This window comes from Aulonocara sp. 'chitande type north' Nkhata Bay, linkage group LG17 (assembly GCF_057382095.1).
Source record: "Aulonocara sp. 'chitande type north' Nkhata Bay isolate Kocher_YH1m ecotype deep benthic linkage group LG17, A_spYH_male_GT1.1, whole genome shotgun sequence".
Taxonomy (NCBI): Eukaryota; Metazoa; Chordata; class Actinopteri; order Cichliformes; family Cichlidae; genus Aulonocara; species Aulonocara sp. 'chitande type north' Nkhata Bay.
This window is the reverse complement of record NC_141360.1, coordinates 12,867,612-12,895,050: the sequence shown is the minus strand read 5'-3', so window position 1 is coordinate 12,895,050 and position 27,439 is coordinate 12,867,612. Positions and strand designations below refer to the sequence as shown.

Below are 27,439 nucleotides of genomic sequence, written 5' to 3'. Positions count from 1 at the left end.
TTACCACAATAAAATGAATATAATCCTTATCACCTTTTGTGACGCTGACCCTGCAAGCATGACAAATGGAAGCTGTTTGATTAGTGTGATACTTTCAAAGTATTATCTAAAATGTGTGAACATCAGTATTATCTCTCTATTTCACACTCTCTGACAAGTAAAATGGAAACTTATTGACTGAGAATAATGACTATAAAAGCATGGGACTAAAATACTAATAATCAGAACACTGAAGGGCACCAATGCTTATTTCTATTATGCTCCATCACAGATATTAAACTGATGCAGTTTCCAATAATAAATATGCTCAAAATCAGTTATAGAAAACCAAATGCATAGAACAAATTTACATTTTGTTTTTTTGCAACACCTCGAGTGGAATTAAATTTTTAGCTCCAGGTATTTTTTTTGCAGCACTTTATTGATTTAAACACAAACTCAAAGTCTTATGTAGATATTTGATGCACTTACATTACTTACGCTTTTATTTTAATATTCTGGAAAAACACTTTTTAACCCACCCATATGTTCATACATACGGAGCCCCGCAAGGGACATGGGAGGAAAAAAAATTAAGACGACTTAATTTTTTTAAATATTTTAATATTTTTTTTATATTATATATATATATATATATATATATATATATATATATATATATATATATATATATATATATATATAGTTAAAAAAAACAGTTCATCCTAACTGGAATGCACTTGATTTTTCACAGACTTACTAAGAAATATTTTCTTTCTGACAACTGACTGACAAGAAATCATTAGAGATACAGTTTTGTTTGATTTAATTGTAGATGAACTGAAGCTAACAAATTAAATAAAATTTAATTTGTAATTACCTTGATAAAAGGTAATTACGCCACAAGTTGGCTGTTAAGATACCTGTCTTCTCTGAATCAGATTATGAAGTGTCTTGCCAGGCAAGTAAATGGATGATAGCCTGTGTGTTACTAGTGTGAAGCCTTGGCAGGGCAAAATATCACTTAGCCCTTTAACATGTTCCACTGATACAGATGGCTCTGAGGCACATTCATTATTTAAAAATGTGGCTTTAATATTATTATAATACAAGTTAGGAGCATTTTACTGATGAACATTCATCACTGCTGCAAATCTCTCATATGAATAATTCCACAAAACAGCATAAAATGTCACTTAGTGAGCTTGTGTTGTCAGATGTTTGAGCAACAATGGACTTTGAATGGCTGCACTTTCTGCTTGATGGAGAAAAAAAGTACAAGATGACATTAATGTTTCATGTTTAAAAAAAAATTCATCGCTCATCTCAAAATTGCCTCATTCTCTGCACCTTCAAGAATTGCTGTTCCCTTAATCACCACGGCGTAGTGGATGTGCAAATCCACATTTGCATCTGAGATACGTTTCCGCCTGTTTATTCAGTCTTTGAGGATTTCCGTGCATGTTTAAGACCACTTTGTTGCACTGGCTTACACTCTAATGTCAACCAAAGGGGGGGATAAGCTTATAAAGTATAAGCAAGAAAAAAGAGGAGGAGGAAGCAAATAGCATCAGAATGTGATTATTGTGTGGCTTTTGGAATGGGGGGAAAAAGGCACGGGGGGACAGAGGGGGACCTCTGGTAGCAGAAAGTGCAATTTAATACTCAATGTGCTTTTATGTTCACTAAGGGAAACTAAGCTATGCTTTTTTACTGCAAGTAGTGGAAGAGGGGCGAGGGAGCGAATTTGACTCTGTGTTGTTTTAGCTCCTCGGGCCTCACCTCTGTTAACCTACAGCACATGAAAAAGAGGAAGCTGGGAGAAGAGATCTCCCAGCTTCTTCTTGACATCTAAAGTCAGATTTCAGCTTTGCCATAATCAGCTTCTTTGTCTACAACATATCAAGGAAGGGAACTTGTGTTAAAATTTGGTGAAGAACATGGTTAAGAGCTAAAAAGAAGAGCATTTATCTTCCTTTCTGAATAATGGCCATGAAAAAAAAGATCTGTCCATAATGAATTATTCATCCATGCTCACGATGACAAAGTACTTTGTCTTTTTTCATTTGGTTTTCTTTATCATCGCATCAAAACAGCCTCAAACTTTGGAAGCCCTGTGCTCTGAAATTGTTGCTCAGCAGCAGTTATCTGCTAATCTTCAGATGCTCAAACTTTATTTGTGCGCTCCTTAACTTGGACAAACTGAGTGTAATGGCTGAACAGCTAAGGCAGGCACAGCAGATTGGGTCAAGCAATCCTTATCACTTCTCCTTCCTGTCAGTGATATTCCCCTCACAAGCTTAGTTTAATGAATCTTCAATGTGGACGAGCTGGTGCAGCAAATAAAAGGTAAGTAGGATGACTATTGCAACTTTTCCTGTGTACTTGGATCCTGGGCTAAAAGGCCCTCTAAATAAGGCTTTTCTGTCCTCGTCTCATCTCTTCCACTCACCCGCATATGACACCTTAACTCGTACCGCAAAATGTTTGACAAATGACGGCAGCTCTCAAAGGAAATTACTGAAATGGAAGGGCTGATTCATCACACTATGTAACAGCAGAGCCATTTTTTTCTTTTTTGCACTCCTATCTCATTTTTCCCGTCTTTGATTATTTTCCAGAGCTGCTTCGCTCAGTCCTACAGGCCTTCAGGCCAAGCGTTTCCACCATTTAAATATGTTATCTCTTAAAACCAGGGGACCAATGCTCTTCTTAAAGGCAGCTTTGTTTTGGCATTCGTCTTCATTTGGGTGAGGTAAAAATCCATGTTTGAAATTAAAGGCTGGTGATGCTGTGAATATTTTACATCAGTCACCTGAAAATGCCTCACAAACAAACGTACCCTAGAGGGCTTTTTCTCTATTCATCTCAGTCAGAGGGGTTTTTAGCAGCACTTTGGTTCAGTGGTGGCTGCCAAATCAGCTCAACGTCCTCTTGCCAATTCACTTTAGAGAATGTACAGTTTTATCTCTGATGGACTGCGTAGTGGGGCATCACTAAGGACAAGTCAATGAAGAATAGGCTGCATCTGAGGAAAAAAAGCAGGCAGTTTGGCTTTTTTTTTTTCTTTGTTACTGCAGCTACACAAGGAAACAGACCGGACAGTCAAGTTCTATTTTTTTTTTTTCCAAAGTGAACAAAGCCCTGACCATGTTTGCTCAAACCTGTTTAATATTAGTTTATAGATGCTGTTTATTTGTGATTTGGACGGTATTCAGTTTTCAATGTAGGAATTTAGATAATAATTTGATGTTTAATATGAAAAATTTCAGCAATTTCAACTGGGGCACAATACATCTTGCTCACGCTCAGCAGTGATCATTACGCTTCCGTTCACCTCATTGTTGTGCTAATTAGCAACTTTGTCTTCCAGAATTATCTCTTTCATACTCAGTGAAAAATCTATAGCTGATGTAGCTTCTGCTCTCTCTTTCTCTCTCACAGCAGCTGCACCCACACAGAGGCTGTGAACTGTTTGAGAGAACAAAGTAAGACAACTTCTGTTGCTTCTTTCTCTCTCAGTGATAACTTTCAATGTAAAGACACAGCACACCCATTAACATTTGTATATGATGATCTTTTCAGACATGTCACAGTTCTAAAATCACCCATCCACCAAGGGTTTTTATTCACACTAACTACATGCTTATCCACTTCACCTAACATTCCTTTTATAAGAGGGTTAATAATGGTTTGGTTTTTCCTACAAACACTGTTGCCTCATTTAGCAATGCATGTGGATGACTTCGTAACTTTGTGAAGTTACAGTTAAAAAAAAAAAAACTTGCACACATAATTACTACTTATTTTTTCGAACAGGCCCTGTTTACCCTGTCTAGTAATTTTGGATTGTTCATGCTTGGCTTCTTCAAAAAGGGCTGTCTTTATCATAATAGATTATTTCAGTAGGTAAAAAAGTGGGCTGCAATGATTCAGATTCCACCACAATCGGTTCATAAATTTTTTTTAAAAAAGGCAGTTTAATACAAAATACTGTGAAGTGACATCGTTTTTTATATGTTGCAGTCTGGCAGTCCTTTCCATTGAAGACATGGACATAGTTAAATTACCACATAATTACCACCTGCACATTCTGTAAATCTTTTTTCCTACTGATCCCTAACATGTGTCCATGCTGTAAATGCCAATAAAGTTGTGGTCAGAGGACGTTAGTATCTAAAAAGCTCTTATGAAGGCAAACGACCACAGATAGGGTAACACTTTCTAAGATTATGAAATTCATTATTAATTACCAAACAAATAAGCTAGTACTAACTCTGGAACCTTCAGTGTGTAGGGTTGGGGAACTCCAGGCCTCAAGTGCTGGTGTCCTGCAGGTTTTAGATCTCACCCTGGGACAACCAGTGTTGGGACTAACGCGTTATTAAGTAACGCGTTACAGTAACTACGTTATTATTGTGGTAACGAGCACGGTAACTAGTTATTATGCCAAAACCGGGAACGCGTTATTCGTTACTGGGATTTAGAGAGGCTCGTTATTCGTTACTTCGTGAGGTGGCTATCGCGGAGCTTCCACAGATTCAATAACATTAGCAAGTGGTGGAAGTCAGCAGGTGGATGAAGGAAAAGGGAGGCAAGAGGAGAGACCCGAAGCGGCCGCTGGTCCGAGAGTGTCAGATGAACTGATCTTCAGGTAAGAAGTTATAACCTGCAGTCCATCTGGGTCAGATATGAACCAAGTTTAGGTGGAGTTTATTTTTGTTATGCTGACTTTTTCGTACTGCGTGCTAGCTAGCATGACGGAGTTTCTATACAGCTGGGTGGGTGCTATGTTACTGATGTTGAACTTTATTTTGTTCATAAGGTTAATTATTAGAGTTGCCAACCGTCCCGTAAAAAACGGAATCGTCTCGTATTCAGAGAAAATATCACGCGTTTCGTATTGAGGTGAAAAGGAACACAGTTTGTCCCGGACTTCAGCTACAATGAAAAAGACACAAAGTTATTCTGTGTCTTTGCTGCACAGCTGCCTCTTCTTCTCTCATCCTCTCCCCCCTCCCTCTCCTGTTTCTACTTCAATCATGAAACTGATCAATGATCAGCTGATCGGCTTTTCTCTCTTGTTTATTTATCGCCCACTTTGCGCCAGAAAGAGGAAACCAGCAGATGTCACGGTAAACAACAGCAGCACGTTTACGCTTGATCAGCTGCTGTTAGAATTTATTTAATATTAATTTCTAGTATCAGCTGATGTTGGCTGGAGCCACAGCTGTAAACCTGCTGGTCATGATATGGTTTGGTTGTGTGGTGAGAGGGAAACATGAAGATGAAACCAGGAGATGTCCTTACTGAATCATCAGAGCTGTGATGGAGAAACAGGTTTACCTTTTAGGTGACATGAATGAGTTGAAGGGAAGTTATGAACTGTTTCTGAGAGACAAATAACACCAGGATCCTTTTCTAAGTAGCTGACAGCTGGTAACTGTGCAGGGGCGGATCTAGCAAAGTGTTGCCAAGGGTCCATGTAGGGCATTAAAAGGGAAAGGGGGGCACAAGGAAATACTTTCTTATTCTCATTTAAAATGTCTCACTTTTAAAAAAAATAATTATCTGAGTCTTGCAACAAACAATTGATAGATTGATACATATATACCATCAGAACAGTGCACATCACTGTCACAACAGCGTTTATTTTCATTCAAAGGCTTTATGATTTTTCCTATAATGGTGGGCCGGTCTCTAGTCAAAATGCCCGGGACGATTTTTTCTGTCCCAGTCCAGCCCTGTATGCAGCTCATCTGCAGTCTGGTGTTACCTACATCTTCCTATTCAGAAGGCAGAATTTCCGAGTTCTGAGTACAATCGAAAGCACCACGACTGCAGTTTTTGTGTTGGATGTAAAAAGCAGGCTAGGATAGAATCAGGTGTGGGATTTCTCTCGTGGAAATGTGCACATTATTTTTTCCTTTCTATTGGTAGGTGGCACAGTGCACTTGTGGCAAGTAAGCAAGCTAGAAGACTGGCAATCTTGTTGGGTATCCAGTTACGGAAGCAACACATTAACAAGAGAATTCTGAGTAAAACCAAAGTTACTTTCCCTAGTAACTAGTTACTCTGAAACTAACGAGTAACTTGAAGTAACTGAGTTACTTTTGATAGAAGTATCTAGTAATGTAACTAAGTTACTAATTTAAAGTAACTTACCCAACACTGGGGACAACACACCTGAATCAAATGATTAGTTCATTACCAGGCCTCTGGAGAACTTCAAGACATATGGAAGAAGTTATTTAGCCATTTAAATCAGCTGTGTTGATTCAAAGACACATCCAAAACCTGCAAGACACCAGCTCTCACTTCGGTCTTAGACAGTAGTTACAAAGACACCAATTCGGACACATCACAACCCAATATTGTGCCAAAATGTGTAATGGACACACATGCAGAAGCTGCATTACCATAAAATATTTAAAGGCAAGTGAACAAGAAAACCTATAGGATACATTTCAGTCATTTCACATTCAGCCCTTAATCGTCAGAAATGATGTATGTAAACGTGTTAATAATGTCTGTTTAAATGCTTTTCTGCTGTTACTGCAGCTTCTGCATGTGTCTTTTCACACTTTGGAGGAGTGAAGTGTGACATAGATACAGTGAACAGGCGTGCCTTTTACATGTTTTGTCGTGATACTGGGTTGCACATCAGGCTTGTATGTATTCTTAAATTAAACAGAATTTTTATAACAACTACATTTCCACATGTTTTTGTAAAACTGGTACTTTTTCAGTAGGTTTGTAATGCGCTCTTATATTTTATGACACCACAATCAGATCCATTTACTGATGAATATCATTTTGTAAAGTTACCTTGCAATAGTTTTTACTATTTATTTTGATTCACATATTTTACTGTGTACTAATTCTCAATTTGGCGTCGTTCCTTATATGTCCTCTGTTATCTAATGTGATCTCATTTTAAATAATATCAAGTAATTTTAGATTGCCTCCTCATTTTCAGCTCAACACATCTTCAAAACATTCAATACATGCTCTCACATAAAGCTCATTTCTTAGTCAGTGGCACTGCAGGAAAACATCAAAGATCTATAAGCGGCAAACATTGATTTGTTAGTCAGGTCAGGTATCTCTGTTTTTTAGCAGATCCAATCTCAAAACTATCACTGCAGAAGCAGGTGTAATCACATGACAAACAGAATGAAGAAGCTGACCGTGTCTCAGACTGGTGTTTTTACACATTGTTATTGTTACCCACATTCTTAGATGCTAATCTGTGGTTTACCAAAGGTAGGCGTAAACACATTAAAGCCACGTGAAGTAACAGATTCCTCTGAAAACAGAGAATTTTAAGTGAAGGACAAACCCAGCCTATTCAATTCATTCTGCTTGATAACAACTGACAGAGTGATGTATGAACACACCCTGGAGGTATTAAGCTGTAAAAGATGTAGGTTGATAAGCCTACATAAGCCTATCTAGATATGCTCAGAATGCCGCCTCATATGTAAGCTTGTGAATACACACATTAAAGTGAGAAGGGAAGTAAACAGTATTGCTCGCTTCATGTCTTCTCTTGGTTGCTCATTGAATGTGCATGTTTACTCAAATGTCACATCAAAGCCAACACAACAATGCAATACTTGCAAGGAAACTGATATTTTTTTTCTAATTTCTCAGCTAAATAATATTAAGAAGATTATTCAGTTTGTCAGCTTTCAAACATTATAGTTTCTTTTAATAAAATAAATATTGTGTTTGATGTTTCAGAGTTATTTTTTTCTACAAACAACTTTTTAAATACCAGAGACTATATATAAAAGATGTAATCACATAACACAACATTCAGTGCTACAGATGCCACATTGGCTTTGTGGAGCCCAATATAACATGTTTGGATGAGAAGGTGGAGTACTGAGTTCTCAGCTAGCACCACCTAGCTTAGTAAACAAGTTGCCTATAAATGCGTATGGGTGTATTACAGACTTAATTGCTAATTAGTGATAATAAGTAACATATGAAAATAGTAGAAGTTTGAAGACCAAAACTTGAGTATTAAAAATGCCTATATCCAGAAGCTACAGCTACATGCGTCAGTAATTAGCTACCATTATAAGTATGAGGCAAACTATCATTTTTTATACCAATTTTTCAATTCAATTTTATTTATATAGCGCCAAATCACAACAACAGTTGCCTCAAGGCGCTTTATATTGTAAGGTAGACCCTACAATAATACATACAGAGAAAAACCCACCAATCATATGACCCACTATGAGCAAGCAATTTGGCAACAGTGAGAAGGAAAAACTCCCTTTTAACAGGAAGAAACTTCCAGCAGAACCAGGCTCAGGGAGGGGCGGGGCCATCTGCTGTGACCAGTTGGGGTGAGAGAAGGAAGACGGGATCTCAAATTAGGGTTATAAACTTTAACAGACTGTAAACATTTTTTTCCTCTTGTAAAGCCATTTTAATATGGACGTCCACGGGGATTGACTCACTTTTGAAAGTAGCCTCAAGTGATTATTTAAGGAATTACAGTATTTGAATCTTTATAGTGGCTTCATTTTCAGCCCCAGGTCGTTGGGTTTTTAATTACATTTTTACAAGCCATTCAAGATTTAACATGTATTATCATTGGTGTGACACAGGGTTGTAGGAATAGTCTCCTACGTTACTAAATAAAAAATAAAATCATTTATAAGAATTAAAGATTATTCTTTAATTATTTAACGACGGTAAGCCAATATAATTTGTGCTTGGCTTACAATCACAAAAAATGAATACTTCAAGGAAAAAAAGGCAAATGGAAAAAAAAAGTATCTAAAATATTCTGGTACAATTGTGCCTTCTATAGAGAAGAAGAAAAATAAATATATTAAATACACTCAACCTGACATAATAGAGCACGTCTATTATGGCTTATATATAATAATTATACTTATAAGCCCTGAGGAAGCTTATGTTAGTATACAAAATAATAATTATAAAATGAATTCCATAAAATAAAATGAAAGCTTGGCAACCACTGTTATAATACACATTTTGCCCAACAGTTTTGTAAGTAAAACTATTAAGCAATAAAGAGGTTGCCTCACTAATGGCTGCCGGTGGATTTTTGGCAAGAACATTAGGTAAGGTCTTAAGTGCATTTAGTCCTAATGGTTCATTAATTAAAAATGGTAAGAAAAATAGCTGTCATTTAACACGAAGGTTCCCTGTCCTTACATAGTTCTAATTCCCTCAACTAAGGGCTTAAAAATATTTTAATATTTCTATTTTGCATTTGAAGCAGTGCACAGTTGCTCATCAAGGTCCTTTCACAGACTGTAAACTGCATAAAGTAAGTGGTAGTAAGTGGTTAGGACTTGGCAAGTACTGACTACTGGATGGGCTTTTCTTGATTTAGTCCAATAGCTACTCTCTAAAAGGAGAGCAAGAATAATTATGCTTGCAACATCATGAGTACACACACAGCCAAATCAGTGACGCTATCTTTTAATAAGAAAGTAACGTTTGGAAATAAAAACCTTTTTTGTAATAATGTGTATTATTAAAGAAAACATATACAGCATTTGATGGGGTAGTTGGACTCCCTTTATAGTTCACCTGAATGAATAAATGTAAAAAGGTAACAATCCCACGATGACCTCTTATCAATTTGCGTACTATTCAACCAGTGGAAAGCATATCAATGGGCTCTTAATATGCAGGTACAAATATAGTTGTTGAACGTGTGCATACTAAATAAATTTGGAGAATAAAATAAAACAATAAAAAAAGCAAAAGCAATCACTGATTGTTGACACAAGCTCCACTTGTTAAAATTAGCCAAATCTGCTGATTGTATGGTTACCACTGAAATACACCATACTGGCTGTGATTGAATTAATTCTTTAGTGAGGGGGCTAATCAAGACCACTTTGCTATGTTTTGAAAAATACAATAATTATGTTTATCCAGTGAAGCAGCATCCAAGCAAATTGGAACAATGACTCAATGAATGGCTGCGTTCATAGATAGAATGCTATAACAATGGGAGCCATTTAAACGATTGGCAAATAATGTGATTCCGTTATTATGTGTGACTCAAGCCCAAAGAGAAGCTGACTTTACCTTGATGGCGGTGGAGGCGATCTGGATGTGGTGCAGCTTGTGCAGGGTGCTCTCCCTGTCAATGAAGTAGGAGGCGGCCAGCTGGTGCAGAGCTTCCAGCGTCACAGCTGTGCCATTCGATTCACTCGCTTCTGATGTTCGACTCAACTTTCGCTTGTCCACAAATATCATTAATGACTCTTCCCCTGCAAAAACGCAGACGCAGTGACACATACAGATTGATTATTTATGACTCCTCCATGCGAACATCATCATACTCTTTACATTAAACTCATAAAGATGGAAACCTGCTAAGAGAACAAACAGCCCTTGTTACTACACCCTAATTTAGTGATGACTCTATTGCTGTGTTGCACAAATTGAGATTTGTAGAAGTCTTATTAGTTATTATTTTTTCAGATAAAAGCTACATAAGTTTTCCACAATTGATCCTGCTAAAAAAAATTCCCCACCATTGCGCTGATCTAAAAGTGGTGGGAATGTGCCAGGAAACAAACAAACAGGGAAATTAAGAAGACTTCGATGCAATAAAAACTGGACATAGGCACTGAAGGACGTGCAGTTCAAAAATCAGCATTGCAAATTTTTTTGTACAGAGGTTGCAAAACACAATACTTTTTGTTAGCCAGCATAACTTTATATATTACAATATTTTTACAGAGCACTACTAGCACAGGCTAAAGGTAATGCTGCGTGTTATCTTTGGCGTGCAGCTGTATTTTCTTTCCTTTTGTTTGCAACCAATAATGTGCAAGATTGTCTCTCCGATCTATTTGAATACTGTTGGTATTCAGAGTTTATGCACAAGAGACAAAAGATGAAAAGAGCCAAACAGAGCAGCTGGGAGGTGATTGAACACCAGATAGCTGGGGGCTTTGCTGCACATTACAGCACTCAGGCTAACTTAGATCTATTGTTATGGAAACAGATGATCTACTGACATTTTCAAAGACAGATTTTACATGTTGAGTCAGAAAATCTGCGTTTAAAAAAACATACAAATGATTCCACATTCTTGGCCAAAATTAACTTAAATATTTAGAGTAGTTGAACGTGTGCAAAACAAAAAGCTTTTGAGCATTAAACATGTTTAACTGACAGACTCCCTGCTGCTAGAGGTTTACTCTTATTCTGAAGATTACCCTTGATGGCAATTTACTTATTTGACAGACTAAAGTCAAAAGCAACAAGAATAGGCAGACAGAGACACTGTGCCTGCATATGTACTTGGTTCTTTTCAATAGAATAGTAGTTGGAACACAAGTTACAGCAATAAAACTGTGAAACTAAATAAAAAAATTAAAGTCCCTTTAGCATTTTTTATTTGGGTTTTGAAGTAGAGAAGAGAATTTTAAAGATGAAAGGGAAGTGAAAACGCTCCAAAGTCTCAACAGACAAGCAAAACATGAGGCTTTTTTCCCACTCTGTCAAATTCACTCTGGGTCTCAAGCTGAAATACTTGTAAAGATCCTGAAAAAGTTTCTTTAACTCTCTGTGGTCCAAGTCATCACCAGTGGTGACTGGGCTAAGATTAGTGTTAGGGTAGGGACAGAGTTATGGTTGACACCTGTGATGACTTTGACATCAGAGGGTTAAAATTTCTTGTTGTGTAAAAAAGGCTGTGTTCATCTGGCTTCCTAAAACATCACCTTGTTATTCACGTTTTAAGACAAGTCAGTAAAAGCAAAGATAACCACAAGCTGTGTTCTTTATTTACCTCCCAGTGTAGCAGAGAGCAGGAAGTGGGTCCCGTATTTCCTGATAATGTTGTCTGTGATGGCGCTAAGACTGGGCCTCCTGCCCAGCTGCCTAATGGTCTGGAGGAACTCGGGGTCCAGAGGCAAGGAAAAGCCATTGTTCTCTTGTCTCTCCAGGGCCAAGCTGTTCACCTTCCATCGGCCAAACTCCCTGCAATTTCACACAAACACATGCTCACTGTAAGCAAAGGAAAACAACAACATGAATGTTGCATTCAAGCTCGCTTGAAAACAGTCCAGCTGAAGCCAAATGTTATATGGACTCCTCCATAATAAGGTCTTGATTCCTTTGCCTTCAATATGTGAGAAGAATCTCTGTTTTGGCTGTTTTGGGACATTTCCTCTAGACACACAATGCAAAGACTAAATCTACCACATTGATCTGAACAGTAGTTGCAAAGAAATGAAAATAGGGTCCCTTGCCGTTTTAAAGCAGGCAGGACACAGCTTACTCCTCACAATGAGGCCCATATTCAGAACTGTTCCTTGCTGGGCATAAAATGTGATGTATGCATAACCTCTAAGTGAATCATGTGTGCCACTCTTTAAAAGATGAATGATCTCATGCTGTTCCTACCTCCGGCTCACCATGGTGTAAAAAATATTGTGTTTTTCCACCAATTTTAAATAATAGAGCAATCTTTTCACATCTCCAGTCACTGTTTGAGGAGCTGTCGCTGGACAGTCTGTAATCATGCGTGGAGTCTTGCTGCTTTTAGGACCTCTTTTGGAGAGAACAGGCTTCATCTGTAGCCGATTGATATTCAGCCTCGCCTTGGAGTATGCCAGCTGCCTTTATCTACCAAGTGCAGACTGAGTGCTGCGGCTTGATGCATAGATTAGTGCTATTCAAATACAGCTGGTAATAAATAAGGTTCTTCCCGCAAAACTAGCAGGGGAGAAATCTAAGACCTTTCAGTCATATTGGGTAGTTGACTTGGCTTTTGGGAAATTTGCTCGAGGCGTTAGGGTAAAATATAACCTGTTATATCAAAGAATGGCTGCAACACAAGCATAACATGTCTCCTCAAAGATGTATTACAAAACCAAATGAACTTTAACCTTCTGAGATCTGATTTCTCCATTTGCAACAACCCCAACCTAAACCCTTGCTTTAATCGTAGGCAATCAGAATATGAATATATTGTTTTATTGAATATATCTCCAAAGTGTTAGCAATCAGGGAACAAAAACATTAAATGTTCTCACTGGAAGACATCAAAAACTATCTAAATGTTTCCAGATAGGTCTTTTTTACCTTTTTCCAAAACATATGTTTAGGGATAAGTTTATTACTTACGAGGAGTTGATTAAAGTAAATCAAGTTCTGGGAAATAATTTTAAAACAATGAACCTTTATTGCTTGTCCTTCTAAACTGTTACAATTGTTATTACTCATAATGTCCAAAGTTTAAAAATGTAAGTCAGCATAGGCTTTGCGAGGCAAAAGTCCACACCATCGGTTACACACCATCGGTTACACACCATCGGTTACACACCATCGGTTACACACCATCGGTTCAAAAAACTGAGCATTTTGTTTTTGTTTTCATTTTAAATTTGAACTTTTAAATTCACTGCAGAGCCTGATCAACTTTTACACCTATAAATATGTATGTATAGAAATATATTACATGAAACCCAGACAGATCATCTAAGATTTAAATCGTCAACAAATATTACCAGAAATTTTGATTTTGATTTGATTTGATTTTTTATTGATTAGCATTCAAATATCTCAGTGAAAACAGAACAAAGATCTACCACAAAGCAAGAAAGCATGAGACAAGGCTAATCAAAAGGTATTGGCTGAAGCATTTGCTTATTATGCCAACCCTTTTCACAAAATATATTTTTGTATGCAGCTCCTGTACACAGGGCTCGAAGCAAATAATAAAACAAAGCAAAAACCAAACAAACAAACAAACAAACAAACAAACAAGAAAAAAACCCAAAAAACTTTCCACCTTAGATAAGTAACTACATCAAAGCAAAAGAATCAAGAGGGTTTTTTTTTTTTGGGGGGGGGGGGGGGGGGTTGCTCTTTTCATTCTTGATTTATATATTTTTCTAATACTCTATTTTTAAACATATTTTTAAATACCAGAATGATGAGAAAAAGCTAACTATTTATTTTCATTTGTTGCTGTTACTCAGCAGAGAATACTGAAAAACATCTCTACAGTATTTAATTGTGTCCAACATTATCCCTTTTTATAAATTGATTGTGTAATGGTTCACTGTGCAAGATGCTCTAACACAGCAGCACCTCATGTCAGTTCTTTCGCATTATATATTATTTTAAATTACAATTTCCACAAAACCTTAACCACTGAAAAGGTGCCCACCAGTTTCCATGCTTACCTTCAATTAAGTGGGGACCATAATTGCATACTATATTGCATTTTAAGTCTTTATCAATATGACAATATCTGAAAACCTAAATGCTGTAGGTCACCAGACTAATATACCACTGTCATTAAACAAACACTCATAAACTCCAGAAGATTTTTAATTAGTAAATGAACAAATAAGTATATGAATAAACAAACAAACAAATAAATGCAGTCTACCAGTGGTGACCTAACTTATAAAGCTTCATATTGTTTTACTACTATTCTGAGATGCAGAAGCCTTCTTTATTGCCCACAATATTAAAGCCAATGTTGAGATGTAGGTCATGTACTGCAGTCTTTTTTTGTTACAAACTCTACTTCATATGTTTCCCTAACTGTCATTTTCACAAATGTGTCCATTCCCTGGTTTGTGTGTTGATTAGATCCAATATTCACAAAACTGTACATGCACTTAATAACAAAATAATGTACTTCGATGTACCTGTTCACTGATCTGCACACTGTTGATTTTCACACCTTTTTAATTTTGATTTATTTTATACTTGTATCTGGTCGGAAATTGCACAGCGTTAAGCATTTCACTGCATGTTGTACTCTGTATGATTGTGTATGTGGCAAATAAAAGTTGAATTTGAGATTTGAATATTCCTGAAAACTGAAAACAATATTCCTGTATCTTTATCATTTTCTTCTTTCAGGCACATAAAACATAAACATATGGTCAGTGTAGTTATTTTTTTACTCAGCTCTGCTGGGATTAGCTGATTGTCGTCTTTGTAGCTTGCCAGTACGTGTGTTGCCAACAGGAAAGTTGTAGCGTGCCCTCTGATTGGGAAACTATGCACCACTCACATGGTTGAAGGTTGAAGGGTGTTTCTCCCATCTCTTCCTTATCTGCCTTTATAAATGTGGATACTGACAGAATGACAAATAGCTAATAATAAATGATAATACTGACCTGCTGATAAATCTGTCGGGCTCTAGTGTCTGTTCTTTGTAGGTCTCTGTTGAAGGTTAAATAGCATTCTGTTGTTATACACTGCTTTGCTAGGTATTTCTTTCAGGAAGATGTAATCTGTGTTGTAACTGAAGCTTTAGTATCTTTCAGAGGATTTCACAAGAGATAAAAGATAACAGGATAATACTGACAACTTCCACATGCCTGAGCTACCATCTTATGTGATATATATAAGAAGTAATCTATCAATCATTCAAAAAACTATTTTTGCTGTAGATTTCTTCACAGCTTGAAATGTCCTTACAAAGAACCCAGTGAAAACTGGGATTTATCACCTCCCTCTCGAGTACTCGAGTACATACTCCCTACATTCCACAGACACATGCCAGCTTCAAAATGCAAAGATAAATGCACGTGCATTCACACACCCTGCAGCTTCAAACATCTGAACAAAGCTGCCCTTGCTGCAACAACTTTGCTATCGCCCAGAACATCGCATAGTCCCCATGGGTGCGGGCTTGCTGCCAATCAATTTTCCACCAATAACAATGACCCCCTGAGAAAAATACAAAACAGAAAACAGCTCATTAAGTCCTGTTTCATGTTGGTGTTTCTCTATAACGAACGGCCATTAGTGTTTCTTTCCATCCGCTGGGGCCATCTGAAGGAGGGAGCAATGGAGAGAGAAAGAAGGAGAGCGGTGCCGTGATCGGCACACTGCCTCGCTATCCTGCTCGCTGATGGACATTTTCGAACGGTGTCACAGCTAAGCTGCAGAATAACAGTGTCTGCACACACATGCACACGTTTGTTGACGAAGACTGCAAATCAATCTCACCGTTTTGCACGTAGACGCACAAAGAGATCTTGCATTTCATGGAAGAGTGCAAGTTTATTTCACCCCTTACTCTTCTCAGTGAGACTGGAGTTGAGTAACTGGAATACCCTATCACACACACACAAACACACACACACACACACACACACACACACATAATAGGTAGGCTTATTTTACCCACAGCTCTGTGCAGCAGGGGCTTCCTGCGCTTCTACCTGTCACACCCCCCTCTGAGCAAGCTGGAGTGCTGTGTGAACCAATAGGTGGAGAGCGACACAGGTCATGATCAGAGCCATCACCAGATGTCTCAGATACATCACTCAGTATGGACTGCCTGAGAGCGTCTTATTGTCCAATAGAACAAACCACAGAATGAATCGAGCGTGCTGATACAGTTGAAATATGGCAACAAGCAAAGCAATGCACACTTCAGTCGGTTCACTATGTCACTGAGCACACCAAGGGAGTGTCTGCTTCTTCTGATCTTCCCCCAATGTGGGAATTACTGCAAGGAAATTAAATATTTTAAAATATTCATTAAAAAATATGCAGTTTAAAAACATGAAAGTGTACTTTGTTGTGAATCAGTTTAAAGCAGCAGTAGGATTGGAGGATTTTCCTTTTTTCGATCTCTTTGTTGTTTTTATTCAATCTGAAAATTACTGGCCCTCAAGATATCTGTCCTTTTCAGGTGCCAAAAATGCTACATCTATATATGAAATGTATATGTATATATAATCACACCATCTGCTTCAGATTTTAAGCTGCGGTATCAGGAGACAGTCTATGTTTAGAAATATTTTTTAAAAATAGTAAAATGTTAATTATATTCTTAGATTTTTAAGGTTTTTCTGCTTCTTTTAAGTGAATTAAAATGCATCTAAGTCATTTTTGGCTTCAGGTTTCATTCTGTATTTGTCGTGTAAATCTCAAGCAAGGTGGTGCAATGTTAGCACAATCACCTCACAGCACGAAAGTTCTGGGTTTAAACCTGCTGATGTTCTACTTGTGCCTAGGTGCAGATGTGAGATAAGCAAAGCTCTAAGTAGCCAGTAGTAGAGTAGTAGATGAGAGAAGAACCATATTACTGCCAGGCCGTTTCTAAGTGTATGACTGAAGAAGATGTAGAAACAACAACATACACACAAGTTTTTCTTTTTATATTAAGGTACAAATTTGTTCCCAGAGATTCTGGTCTTTGTAAAAACCAGTACAGCCTGTTTAGAATAAAACTGTAGTAAAAGGCACGTCCCTAAAGACAGGTAGAAAAGACTACATCATTTAAAAATGTATTACGTTAAGGATTCAGACCTCGAGTCAAAATCCTCATACACATTTTATTTAAAAAAATGCATAAGAAATATATCATGGTGATGATACATCAGTAATCATACAAAACCAAGTCGGAATAATGCACATCAGCTGATGTTGATCAATTAGGCTGAACGTGTCTTTGGCTCATTTACAAACTGCAACACAGTCACACTTGATCAGCATTGTGTGAATGCATCATGTAATTGATTAATAACACAAACCTCTGCCCTTGATCTGTATACAGTACTGAGACTAATGACACTTGAATCTGAACCACTGCCATTTACGCACATGTGCACATTTTGCAAAAACAGATTTATTATACAGGGGTTTATTTTTTCCTTTGGCTGTTTGTTTTTATAATATAATTTATTTAAAATTATTCTGTGTCTGTAAGTTAGGTTGGCATGAATAATCCTCACAGCTTCTACGGGTCTACGGCTCTTTTGGTGTCTCTTTCAAGTTAATTCTAGTGAGCTATAGTGCATTTTCATTTCCACCCACCAGAAGAACAATTAAATGTCACAAAGAAAGAAAAATAAGCTTGACTTGTCTTTGCAGGTGTTCTGCTTGTATTCGTACACTCTTTCCGGCAGCGAGGCAATTACTGTTAAAGACAGTTTTCCTCCATCTCTCATTTCTTTGCTGTTTTACTCAGATACTCTGTAATGACTTTACAGCAGTTAGGTCCACATCATTGCGCTACGAAACTCTGGATTCAAACTGTGATTCATGAAGAAAAAAAATAAGAAAAGAAATTCCAATATTTAAACACTGGAGAAAACTTTGACCTACATGATAATTAATGCACATTTGCCAGTGGAATAAAGGGGATGACATTAATTAAATACTTTTCTTTCCCGATTGCTTCAGAAAAGTCTAATTTCACCTTTGACATCAGGCAGTACTGTACCTTTCTTTAATGATATACTTGTCTTTCCTTTCACATATGATTTTCCTCTCATACAGCTTATGTTTACTGTTTATATGATGGTGTATTCCAAATGCCAATTAGATCCTGTTCACACTGGTAAATGAGAGCCTGTCTTGCACAATTTTGTCATTGGTTAAGTTTGTTACTTTTTTCACTCTTGCTAAAATAATCAAATTGCTGCAAGAAATGAAACTGAAATTCTTGACTGAGCTTGAGCAAATGGCCCTCACATGGCAGGTGTGTTGCAAGAGGAAGCAATAACTGATTCATTATGTAGAGCCTGTGTTCACTATTGGCATTTTATGGATGAACATGAAAATTTCGTAGATATCTTCACTTTATTTGTTATATCTGTGCAGCAGTACATTCCATTAATAAGGTAAAGCTCTGTGCAAAAGTCTTGAGCCACACCTCATTTCTTGATCTTTTGCTTCCAAAGAACCAGATTTGTATTGTTTTAAAAGTATTCTTGTGCAACAGTATTGACCTACGAATGAATCAAACATGAATAACACACCTAAATTAAGAGGTGTGTTTAATACACAACTTAGGAAAGAATCAGTTTTAAATTACTATCCTTGAGAGCTTTATTACCGGCAGCCAGTGGCAAAAACACATAATTTGTGCCCATTTCTTTAGTTGAATCTATAAAATTCCAAAAATAATGCAGTATGACAGCCATAAATATATCTATATTTGCACCAAAAGTGATTCCAAAAGAGCTATTAGCCGAAAACGCGGCATATCTCAGCATGGGGCATAGGGTGTCCTTAAAATATCAGAGGAAACTACACAACTGGAGGACAAAACAAGAAGTGACAGGTCTAAAAACTATCTACCGCGGATGAACTGTATCTGAGAGTCAAGGCCTTATGAAACATAAAAAAATCCAGTAAAGACCTCACACAGGACATGATAGATGCATCGTGGTTCATCTATTGTTCACTGTTCAGAAATTGTACCCATATCCCAAATGGTCTCAGTGGGAGAATGGTTGTTCCTGTGTTCCTTCCTTCAGGGAAACAAAGAGAAAGGGCTGAGGGAGGCCAAACTCCTCCACGACGATTGCCTGGAGAACTACTCCTGAAGGTTACTTAAAGAAATTAAAGAAAGCCTGCCTAACAGCATTCAGGATATGTTGAAGAATAAAGGGGGTCATACTAAATATTGACTTTCGAACTCGTTAGAAATGTGCAAACTCTGTTTTTACCTTATGTGCTGTATTTCTATGTACAGGATCTTTGCTGCTTTCAATAAATTGCTGCAATGAATCCCAGCAAAACCACAAATAAATAAGGAGAGGCTTAAGACTTTTGCACAGTTCTGTATTTGTGACCTGGAACATAGCCATGACAACATTAATCTGTAATTTCTTTTAAAAAAGACATAAAAAGGACCTTTAATTCATAGTGATTAAAGCCACTACAGGAATGTATTCAATTAAAAGAAAACAGGGCAAGACACAAATAGTACTGCTAATAAATTTTGATGAATAGTAAATTGAAAACACATTTTCATCTCACTATTTAAAACATTACTTAAAGAAGAAGTAAAAACTTGCTAGCAGCACTTCATCATTATTATTTTATCATGATTTACAAACACATGCATCTCATCAATAAAGGCTAAGTAAGAACATATTGTTGTGTTTTGTAGCTGGGTTACCCCAGATACCAAAATAACCCACTGTGCAAAACAGTTGCTTGATGTAGACTCAAAGTTATTTCAAGGACCTCCCTAAAGAGAATAGAGCAAAATGAGAGAAATGTCCTTCATGCTCCGTTCAGTAAGATAAACCAAATGTACATGCATTTAGAAAACCTTGCGAGCAAACCGCGGACACTCCGCCGCTTTCGATGTCACATTTTCTTTTCCTTTACTGCGGTTTGCTTCTCCCTCCTCATTTAATCTGATGTGACGTTGATCCTTCTCAATATGCATGCATCATTAGCAACAGGGAAATGGTTTTTAGAAATTAAGAATTACAAACAAAGAGGCTTTTCTTTTGAGTGACATCAAAAGAAATTCTACTCGTGCCAGTTGCGTAATGAGCATATCCCAGAAAGACACCTTCATAGCGGCTCCCATCAACTTTGTTAATTGAGCTACTTATGATGCTGTCTTTAAAAAATGAGTTGGAGAGTGAAATGAGAGTGGGAGTGGGATGGGAGAGGAGAAAACAGACTCTCACCCTCCCCGTTTCTTTTCGTCATTGACGCACCAGATAAACAAACTAGGGAAGAAAGGAAGATCAAGACGGGGAAAGTGAGTGTAATGATGTAGTTAATAGCTGCTGGTTGTGAACGCTTTGCAGAATTGCCACCAACAGTTTGTCCAACAACATCAAACAAACATTAGACCATTAATTTGTGAGAATCCTATTAAACCCGCTGAGAGGTCCTATAAACAAGGCAACATACTGCTTCCTGTTCATTCGGATTTTTCATGCCTTTGATATAACTAAGTGATACTCGAGTACACGTTCCCAACACTCGACTACCACCTAAGAGTGTGACCTGTGTCGGTGGGAATCTAAAACTCCTGTAGAGCAAATATATGAATTGTGAATGCAAAATTATGCAGTGTAAGCTATAATAATACTGCATGTATAATACTTTAATACTGTTTTGTCTAATTATGGAATAATGATGAAACATTTTATACACAAACACTAAATACTAAAAACAATTAGAATAAAATTATGACAAACTTAAAAAGATGAATGACATTAAAAAAACAAGGAAATTATTTCCCTGTTGTTTTTCTTCCCACCTTCGGATTGTCAGGCAGTAATAAAAGAAATGAGCTGTCGTGCTGATGTGTATCATTACTGTGTTATTAAAATTATTGCTAGTGACACTGCACCAGCTGCTGGACGCTAGTAGGGATATTTTCCAATATTGTGCACCCTTGAAATCGAGAGTTCTCATTACATACTTTTAAAGGCATTTAGCTGTATAATGTATTCAGTTAGGTAGACTTGTTCAAGTTGGATACCCTTTAGTCAAAACATGGCTTTAAATATAATGTTAACCAAAGTGAGTTCAGATTTTTGCACCAGTTTTACTCTTCTCTTTCTTTTCTCTTTTTTCCAGGACCATCAACAAAGGACCAAGTGAGGGCACATCTTTCCCTCCATCAGTTAGGCTTTAAAAATCCTATCATTCCACTGAGTTAACTAATGATGTGGCGTGACATGAAAACATTCTCTTGGTTATACCAAAAAACCACACTTTCTAATGAGGAGGACAAATGATTCACCAGAGGAAAGAGCAGAAGGAGAAAATAAACCCCTCACAAAAATCATGTAAGTCGACTGCAATGAGTTGACAGTTTTTTCTGATTTTAGACAATTTCTACAATAGTTTTCAAAAAAAAAAACTTGCAGAATCCATGCAAAGCTGTGCATATAGCATCTCAGCTCGTTACCAAGACACTTTCTGTTGTTATTTCCTTTAATTTGACGCTTGTCTGTACTTTTGTTTTGTGGCTTCTCAGAGACAGCTGTCACTTCTAGCACACAAACAGGCCTAAAAGCAGAGCTGTAACCCATACTGGCAATCCTCATTTTCGCAGCCTTCATCAGAAAACAACCAATTGCTGTCTTTTTTTTTTCTCGGTTTTCTTCTAAAAGAATGTGTTATGGCCTTAGTGCCGAATGTTGTGCTTTGTTTCGCTCGTTCTGTCTCCTGTGTCTCAGGTACCGCCTTTCCCCCGTGGAGCAGGTAATTGCGCACGGCTGTCTCCATTCGGCCGTCGGGGACAGAGTACAAAGGCTGGGAGAAAAGGTGCAGCGTGGTGCCTGTGGACTCATTCTGTGGAATCGTGTTGCGCTTACACCTTAGGAGAGTCTTTAGCTTACTTTTTTGTTCAGCTTTTATCCCAGTTCATTGCTTGTTTTGGTGGAAGCTACTTTTCTTTTCCCTTTTAAAAATTAGTAACTTGTGATGAATGGTTAATTTCATCACTCACGTTTCAACTTCCCTGATTATTTATGCCCAGAAAACTTTTAAACTTTTAAAATTTGTCAGAAAACCTGACAGCAGAATGAAACAAATATTTGTATAGCTTTAAAAGAGCGGCCTACCTTTTTGTTTGAAAATCAAAGCATTTATTAACGGCAGTAATAAAACATTGTGTTAGAACAGTTTGGGCAGAGCATGAAAAAATTACCTTCGGCTCATTTTAAAGTTTCACAGCAAACAGTAATAACCGGTGTTGGTCAAGTTACTTGAAAAAAGTAATCAGTAACTAATTACTGATTACTTCCCCAAAAAAGTAATCCCGTTACTTTACTGATTACTTATTTTCAAAAGTAATTAATTACTTAGTTACTTTTTAAAAACACGATTTACAACCTGAATAGGTGATAAAGAAATAGATCTTTAAACCCAATTGTACTTTTTCTGCATAATCCATCATACAAAATGTAATCAAATGGAAAAGTCTCTTTTTAAAACTTGTTTTATTAGTTTTAATCTTTTAACTTTATGCATCAAGCAAAAATTTAATTATATGCAACATTCTCTGACTGGAAGGAACTTGTTTAATATTTAAACCTATTTTCTGCACATTCCAGCACATAAAATATTTTTTTTGTGTGTGTTTACACTCAGTCTTTCAAATAGATGCAAGTAAAACACAGCAGAAAATAAATAAAGTCAAAGACTAGCGGTCCTTTTGCTCTATTTTCACCTGTAAAGCAGGAGTAGGGCAGGCGGAGGTTTACCCTGGTGCAGGTGTGCTGAAGCGGTCAGTGGAAGAATCCGCGGGTTTCTCTGTGAATTTCCCATTACGTCGTAGCGCACTCGGTGCTTGCTTGGAAGTTTAGGGGGTTTACCGTTAATTACCATTTTTGCAATAGTAATCCCTTACTCCCTTACTCGTTACTTGAAAAAAGTAATCAGATTACAGTAACGCGTTACTGCCCATCTCTGGTAATAACCAACAGTGAATCCCACTCAGGGCGGCTGCATCGTAATGGATTGCACCCACTCAAGCAATTGCTTATCGTTCCTCCACAGCACGTTTCAGAAGAATCCCATAGGATGCTCAAAACTATGCACTGAGTCTATTTTTGTAGGAAGTCATTTGAAGCTGCACAGAGCTTGTGAGGAGGTCAGGAAGTCAAGCACGGGAATGGCATAAAGCATCCGATCAAATTCTAAAATAGCAGATGCTGAGCAGAGAAAAAGCTCCACTTCTTAAAAGCTGTTAGTTTGATTTGAAGCCACGTAGGACAGAAAAGACACAGTAACGCAAATGTGTACCTTGTGTACTTCTGGAGTCACTAATACATTGATGCCATGTCAGTTTGCATTTACAGTCCACAAATGTGCATATGTGTGCATGCATGCGCGTGAAGGTGTGTCTGTGTGTTCTTGTTGCTCTGATTCCTTGAGAAGTCCCTAAAAGAACCAGAGAATAATATTTGAAAAAATGGTCACGTCCTTGACGTAAATGTATCTGACTAAACTTATTACTTGCTTTTATTACCAAAGAAAAACCATTTTTACAGCTCTACACAATTTTAAATGAACAATTTGGATAAAATAGGCACTGTCAGTTTCATTTTTCATGTTCCCTTTTTAGCAAGGCTTTAACACTTAAAGTTTTCTTGGAAGAAAGAGGAAGCATTCATTTTAACTTTTAATTTTTTAAAGACCAGTTTTGAGAAACTGTGAAATACTGCATATTGTAAGAAGCAAAAGCTTTCCCAAATAGGCAGCTGCCATTAATGATTTGTGGCTTCCATGAATACAACTACACCTCTGATAATAGAAAGCAAGGGCAGCTCGAGAGAGCAAGATCATGACTGGCAGCAGGGTTTGCTGATATGGAAGCTGCTTATCCCTTTTGTGCTGCAGTTTGTCATAACATTGTTGACAAGGGACTACATGTCTCTCTCTCTCTCTCTCCCTCTCGCTCTCTCTCTCACACACAAAGACGCACACACACAAAATGCGGACTCACACAGGAATGTCTGGACTCACACTGTCTACATAATGAGGTATGCACATACTGTTAATAGGCCAATACACTGTGTATACACACTTAACCTCACAAATTCATACACAAATAAATCAAAGAGCTCGTTGAAGAGCGACCAGCTACAGTAAATCCTGCTCTTTGTGACAGTTTTGTCCACAGCATGCACGCAGCAGCTTTTACAAAGTATGACATACTGTAGCTCTGCACAATACATCTTCAGAACACAAGATTCAAACCCAAAACAAGTTGCACATTCTGTTTTCTGGTCCCTTCTTTACTGTGCAAGTAAAAACCTTTTTTAACAGCTAATTCTGTTACAGCACGAACATCAGCCCGCTTGACAGGCAAGCTGGAAGCAATCGAAGCTGGGGACTACAAACAATTAACAGTAACAGCCTGATTAAAAACATCATCAATTTTAAATATATTATCAAAGTCTTTCCATGTGGCACTGTCAACCCAACAGTTATTTCTGGGTTTCCATGACAATCGTGTAGATCAGACAAGATTCAAAGCCAGTCAAGCCATCAAAGTCAGTATTTATAACAGGCAGCAAAGACATTTTTTCCCTTCTTGTAACTGCTCATAACCATAATTTTCTTACAGTTTTAAAGGTTTATTAGTCACATTCTTACAGTGACAGGTCCATATTTAGAACTTAAGAGAGGACACGTAAAATTCTGCAAAATCACAAATTAAATGTCATTTTTTATTCTAAATAGCATCCGACTGAGTTTTAATGTCACTGACTGCAATCATTACATCTGAATCTTACAATACAGTGCCCTGAAAAAGTTTGATTTTTGGCGTATTTATCACATTTACATCATCAAAAAAATAAATAAAAATACGCAAAGACAACCGAATAAATACAAAATGCAATAATTTATTAAGGTGAAAAAGCTATCCAATCCAAAAAGTAACTGCCCCCCAAACCTAATAACTGGTTATGGCACCCTTGGTAGCAAGAAGTGCAATCAAGCGTTTTTGAGACCTGAGAATGAGCCTTTCACATCAGTGTGGAGGAATTTTGGCCCACTGCTTTGCAGAGTCATATACAGTCATATTGGAGGGGTTTTGACCATGAACGGCCTGTTAAAGGTCATGCAAAATAATCTTAATCTGATAAGTCTTTGTCTAAGTCATTGTCCTGCTGCATAACCCTGACATACTGACACAAACTGATGACCAAAAATTCTCTTTTTTTGGTAGGGAGCAGAATTAATGAATCTATTACAATACTGCCACCATTTTTGACTGTTGGTATGATGTATTTTTTATGTAACACTGTATTAGTTTTAAGCCAGATATAATGGTCCTTAAACCTTCCAAAAAACTTGTCAATTGTATTATGTCAGTCCACGGAATATTTTCCCAAAATTCATCAAATGTGAGACAAGCCTTTGTGTTCTTTTGATCAGCAGTGGTTTTCACCTTCAAGCTCTGCATATATGCCCACTCTCTTTCTAAATCATGAACACTGACCTTACCCAACCATGATGTCTTGCTTTTTAAAATTTTTTAATCTTTTTCACTTTGTCACACAGGTTCAATCTAAGTGATTTGTTAATTCAAGGTGTCTGGCAGTATTCATCTGAAGAACATGAACACCCATGCTCTTTCCAAAAATGTGGTTAATTCGTGATGTAACAAGGGGGAAAATTGCTTTTTCACATAGATCTGGTAGGTTTGGAAAGCTCTTATAACTTAAATGAAATTGTCTTTTCAAACTGCAGTGTGAGTTTGGTTCTTACTTGGGTCATTTTTGTCTAAAATTTGTGTGACGATTTGAAACCTAAGTGTGACAAATATGCTAACAAATTAACAAATCACGAAGGGGAAAATACTTTTTCACACCACTGTACGTCACCCAGGTGACCCTTGGGTAATTTTGCCATGATGACTGTCTGTCAGATTCCCCTTTTTCTAATTTAAAAAATATCCAAGATGGCTGAGGAGACTGAAAACAGTAAATAGCTACAGATACTTGTGTATTCACCTGAATGACAGAAAGGACTGGAGGACTGACATTGATGCTGTGTAGGAGAAGGAGATGAGGAGTGTTTGTAAAGCTCAGATACTGCACTGTGTAAAGTAAGATCTTAGAAATCTTCGACAAAACAGTGTTAATGAGTAGCAGCAGCAATGCCAGATATGTCAGCTAGATCAGCAAACTAGCTGGAACCATTCTGGGCCAAAATCTGGAGGCGCGTGAGTCAGTGAGGGACATGAGGTCACTTAACAAAACTGCTCTCCATCACGGACAATCCATCACACTTCCTTCCTTCCACTCTACAGGGCCAGCAGGGATCATTCTCCCTTAGACTTAAACCAAATTAATCAATTACCATAAAGAATGGTTCAGGAAATCATTCCTATAATTCTCTATGAAACTGTACAATAGGTCTCCTTTTTTATGGCAGGTGAACAAACCTGTCAGGAGAAGATTAGAACTTTTTCTTCACATTTTTTGATTAATTAATTTATTATTTATGTATTGCTCTATCTCCACAGTACAGTGGTCCCTCGCTATAACGCGGCTCACCCTTCAAGGCTTCACTGTTTTGCAGATTTTTTGTGCAATTTTGCATGCTTTTTTTTTTTCTTACAGCGCATTGTGTTCTGCGTCCTGATTGGCTGTAGACCACTGTCAATCAATCTGCCATGTCTCCTGTCAGATTTACGTAAATCTTCGATCGATAGCAATGTGACTCTGAAGTGCTGTACTCTATGTAAGTTTTCTCCCCGACAAACACAACAATGTCAACGAAAAGTTTTACGCCGTCAAAGGCAACCGTGGGTTCCTTTGGTTTTATTCTGTAATACTGGACGTATTTTTCTACGCAGGTTTGAACTTTGAGAGTGTTTAAACAAGAGAGAAAAGTGTGAAAATGTTCATGCCTCTCTGAGAAAAGTGTATAAAGTGTGTAGTGAGGTGTTTTACAGCCTTAAAACATCTATAATAATTGTAAAAAATAACATTGGCTACTTTACGGATTTCACCTATTGCGGGTTATTTTTAGAATATAACTCCCGCGATAAACGAGGAACCACTGTATATGAGATTTTGCTGCCTTCACGGCCATATAACACTTTTACTATTGCTAATATTACAATTCTATCTATTGAGTTATCTGTGCAACTTAGCATAAGGATGGTGTGTGCATCCTGACAGCAACTTCAGCAACTGTTTTCTTCTACACCGGTCAGCTGATATAC

The 27,439-nt window shown here is 37.4% G+C and overlaps 1 protein-coding gene across 2 annotated transcripts in view; it reads right to left on the bottom strand.

Annotated features, from left to right (window-relative positions):
* Positions 1-27,439, bottom strand: part of LOC147309724 (BMP/retinoic acid-inducible neural-specific protein 3-like) — a 64,472-nt gene that overhangs the window by 26,206 nt on the left and 10,827 nt on the right. For both annotated transcript variants that reach the window (XM_086269306.1, XM_086269307.1), the window contains 2 exons: positions 11,789-11,979; positions 10,072-10,256 (listed from right to left, as the gene is read on the bottom strand). In XM_086269306.1, coding sequence (XP_086125432.1) covers positions 10,072-10,256; positions 11,789-11,979 — 376 coding nt within the window. The remainder of the gene's footprint in view (positions 1-10,071; positions 10,257-11,788; positions 11,980-27,439) is intronic.